Source organism: Halyomorpha halys, unplaced genomic scaffold (genome assembly GCF_000696795.3).
Source record: "Halyomorpha halys isolate HHAL.00 unplaced genomic scaffold, Hhal_1.1 Scaffold29.1, whole genome shotgun sequence".
NCBI lineage: Eukaryota > Metazoa > Arthropoda > Insecta > Hemiptera > Pentatomidae > Halyomorpha > Halyomorpha halys.
In genome coordinates this window covers 72,320-76,630 of record NW_027115892.1, presented here as the reverse complement: position 1 = coordinate 76,630, position 4,311 = coordinate 72,320, and the positions used below count along the sequence as shown (strand labels likewise).

Genomic DNA, 4,311 nt, shown 5'->3' with positions numbered 1-4,311 from the left:
CTTACATATTGATACTATTCCATCTTACATATTGATGTTATTCCACTCTTACATATTGATGCTATTCCACTCTTACATATTGATGCTATTCCACTCTTACATATTGATGCTATTCCACTCTTAAACTTTGATACTTTTCCACTCTTACAGATCATACTATACTACTTATTCCCTCATGTATTTGTTTTAATTTTGTAATATATTTTAATTGAATCAATTAATTTTTTTTATATATACATGTTTTTATTTATTAGGTCAAAGAAATCATGAGCAATTTAAATAAAATGTTACAAATCAGAAAAAGATACAGTAATCTTGGAATACATGTTGTATTAGTGGGTGAAAAGTGGACTCCGATTTTAGAAGATATTACTTTTAAGGCTTTAGACTCTCCTGTACTTTGCATTACTGCACATTTAGAAGCTGCGTTATATGCGAGAATCAAACCTAAAACTTACATCTTGTCTCCAGATAGTAAAATAAAAAAATTAAAAGGTAATATAAAATTAAATAACTATTATAATGAATTTTTTTTTCTATTTTATTTACAAATTGTACATTTATAGTACTTTCTGTTTTATATTTATTTATATTCTGATTTGATATAATTCATTTCTTTAAATACTGATAATAGGCTACATGTTCCATTTCGATTGATTGTGAGTTTTTACATATTATTTTTTTAATATAAGGATGATCGTACAGGTGTGGTCCAACTCAAATTGACATAAAACTATTTAATTTGAGCCAATGTTTTGCCCCACATTTCTGGGCCTCATCAGGACTTTTGCAAGATTGCAGGCGAGCATGGAAATCTCATCATTTTTGTCTTTGCCTGCAATCTGTAATTTCTGTAACATGGGGCAAAACATTGGCTTACATTAGTCTTATGACTATTCGAGTTTTTTTTTTCTTAGACCGCATCTGGTCCTGCTTCCTTTTAAATACGATCAATCAATGATCTTCCGATAATTTTTTTAGTTTCGTGACCATTATGTTTTGTCAGCATTCTGTAAAATTTTGATTAATTTTATCCAGTATCTATTTTTTTTTTTTTAGTTCTCTACACAATGATTGTTCCTTTATATGATTGATGACCACCAATCATAGAAAACATAAAATTACTGAAACTGATCTAATAGCATGACTAGTTTTAACTCTTTTACATTACTATTATTGACATATTCATGAAAATTTATAAAATATTTATTTTAATTTTACTATAATTTTTAGAATTACTTGATTGTACTTCAAAGAAAATTAGAACGGTCATTGTCTGTAGATCTGCTGGAGAAGTTAAATCGTTGAGGCCTCTTGTAGAACTAACCTTGTCTGATGTCTTGGTTGCACATGAGGAAATGGGTCTCAATCAGTTAGTTGGCAAGTATTTTTGTATAGTTATTTCTCCAGGTACAAAAATTATTAAGTATTGTTAGTATCATTTTTACTCTGTGATCTTTTTTCTTTTTTTTTTTTTATAAATGAAATCATCAGTATTGACTGACATTTTAGTGAGAAGTGTGTTACACAATTAATATGTTTGTTAATTTTTATGTTAAATGAATTTAATGAAACTTTTGATGGTATGTACCTATATTTAACTTTTCTAGCTTGAGAAAACATATTGTTCTTCACAGAACCTTAATTCACAAGTCTGGTCTGAGAATAGTCTTCTTTTAAAGAAATTATTAACATTTTGAATAAAATATGAAATTCTTTCATTTGGTATAAGTAACTTACTGAAGAAATATGCCCCTTACTGTACTGTAGCATCCAGGTTTATACCAATTTTTTTGTTTTAACTATCTTTTGAGGCAAAGGGTTCATTCCAAAACTCTGCTGACAAATTTGAAGAAAAAACAAAACCTAGAATATTGTAATTTATTTAATTCACTTATATGAAATGAAAAAATAATTTTATTCTGGGACATATGTCCCCTAAGAATAAATAAATACATGGTTCATATAGTGAGATTTTTATCTGGCGAGCATTTACAATTTATATATGCTGCTACAATATGCTATAATATGCTGGTCTATTATAACGTGAGCAAGTGCTTAATGGCCTAACTCACCTATACCTGTGATTTTAATACTGAGCTTTCTCTTGCTTGTACCTCATACGCACATCTCTACCCATGGCATGTCTGTGTGCACTTTACTTAATATTGTTATAGAATGATTTCCATGATTTTATTGCATAAGTTATCATTGCTTAAGTTAAACTGATTCCTAAAATGCCATTTATTACTATGAGATATCTTCTTATGATTACTAATTATTTCTTCATTTATATTGAAGATATTTATAAACTTTTTTATACTTGAATTTATGACCTACGTGTTTATTTTATTTGAGTCATTAATTTTATATTTATTGCATTATCCGGAAAGTTCACATAAAGGTGAAAAAGAAAAATTTATTTAACCAGACAATTCAATATTGTCCTCTCAAAAATACTCTCCCTGAGACACAATACTGTTTGGTTTTTTTTGTTTGTTCTGCTACCTCGTCCTTTTTATTTTTACGGCCTCTTCACCTAAATGCTGTCTCCGAAAATCCCATCCTGCATTTAGAAAAGAAGAAAAAATCATATGAGAGGATCCATCATTCCCCTCTCAATAAATTTGGTTAAACCCAATCCATACGGCCTTTGGAGTGTCTGTGAGCGTTAACAGTTTCTATTAACAGTTTGGTCTGTTAGGATAAATTATTGATTGCTTTCCCACTCGTTTTCATTTTCTTCTTTGGGATTTGAGTTCTACATCAAAGTCCTAGAATTAAGACTCATCTTATGTGTTGACCTGGTTGAGAAAGTTACTACACTCTTCAGTTCTCAAGTTACCCTCACAGCATGCCATCCTCCGTACTTTTGTTCTGGAAATAAAAACTTTGGAATGAATTAGGCTCACAACTTCTTCATTTTATTATGTCTCAGAGTGAATGTTTTGAAAAAAATATTCAGTTACTTGATTAAATTACTTGATTTAAGGAGAAGTTTGTCAGGGGGTGCGTTCAGCAAAGAACAACATAAATAAACAAAACCATATTTATTTATTTTATGCCGACGTTTCAACCTGAGTTTCAGGTCTTCATCAGGGCTATAGAACAAGAGATAACAACAACATTTAGAGAAACATACAATTGAAAAGGAATAGTGTACAAACAAATTTAGAATTATACAAAATATTGAATTAAATCATAAATGATAAAAAATTGATAACTGATAATTGAATAGTAAACAATTTTAATTGATTGATAATCGTAGAATTGGTAGTAGATTGAAAACAGTGACAGATGAAATATAATATCATGTAGGTAAGAAGATATATATAAGATATGCAAGTAGTGTCTAAAAAACTGAAAAAATAAATATATAAATTGAATCTACAAATTGAACACTATGACAGACAATGAAAAATAGTGAGTGGCTTATATCTGAATTACATTGTGAGTATTAACTCAAAAACTATCTCCGCATTAAACAAATTCTCTTAAACAACTTCCCTCCAAAAATCATCGACAAACTCTTTTACAATTATAAAAACCGTACCCCATCTACACAAAATTCTCTACAATCTTTTTCCATCCCCCTATACAGATCATTACCTTACATCCCCTTTCTTACTGACAACATTCAAAAACAATTACGTTCCTCCATCCCTAACCTCTGTCTAGCCTCAAAGCCCATAACAAACTGTCTTTTATTTATACCAATCTTAAAGATCCAATTCCTCCTCAATACCGTTTCCAGGTTGTGTACTGTATCCCTTGTTCCACTTCTAATTGCAATGCATCCTACATTGGGGAAACAAAAAATTTACTTAAAGACCGCATTACCCAGCACAAATATTCCGTCTCCTCCCGTAACTTCATGGCTTCTAAATTATCTGAACATAGCTTAACACTCAAACACACTTTTGATTTTGACAATACCAACATACTAGCTTCTGTTCCTAACCACGACAAACGATTAATATCCGAAAGCATTTTTATACAATTAGAAGCTTCCCCAGTCAATCACAAAACAGATAAACAAAACCTATCCCTAGCCTATTCCCAAATAGTTAATTTATTAAAGCACCCATAATTTGTTTTCTTTTATCAATCATTATCTTTTTTCAATTTTATTGTTTGTATAAAAATATGTTTTATTCTTATTAATTTGTATTCATAATTTTTTGACCTTTGGGCTCCGTATTTTTACATATCACTGGTTTTATGTTTTTCTTTTAAACTATAACTTGACCTTTATATCATTGGTATTTCATATCAACTGTTGTGTCATAACGGTCTTTCTTGACAGTTACG

The 4,311-nt window shown here is 29.7% G+C and overlaps 1 protein-coding gene across 1 annotated transcript in view; it reads left to right on the top strand.

The window, feature by feature from the left end:
* Nucleotides 1–4,311, top strand: part of LOC106684379 (Brother of Yb) — a gene marked incomplete in the record, with an annotated part of 45,625 nt that overhangs the window by 21,426 nt on the left and 19,888 nt on the right. The window contains 2 exon segments of the mRNA XM_067052887.1: nucleotides 255–495; nucleotides 1,234–1,380. Coding sequence (XP_066908988.1) covers nucleotides 255–495; nucleotides 1,234–1,380 — 388 coding nt within the window.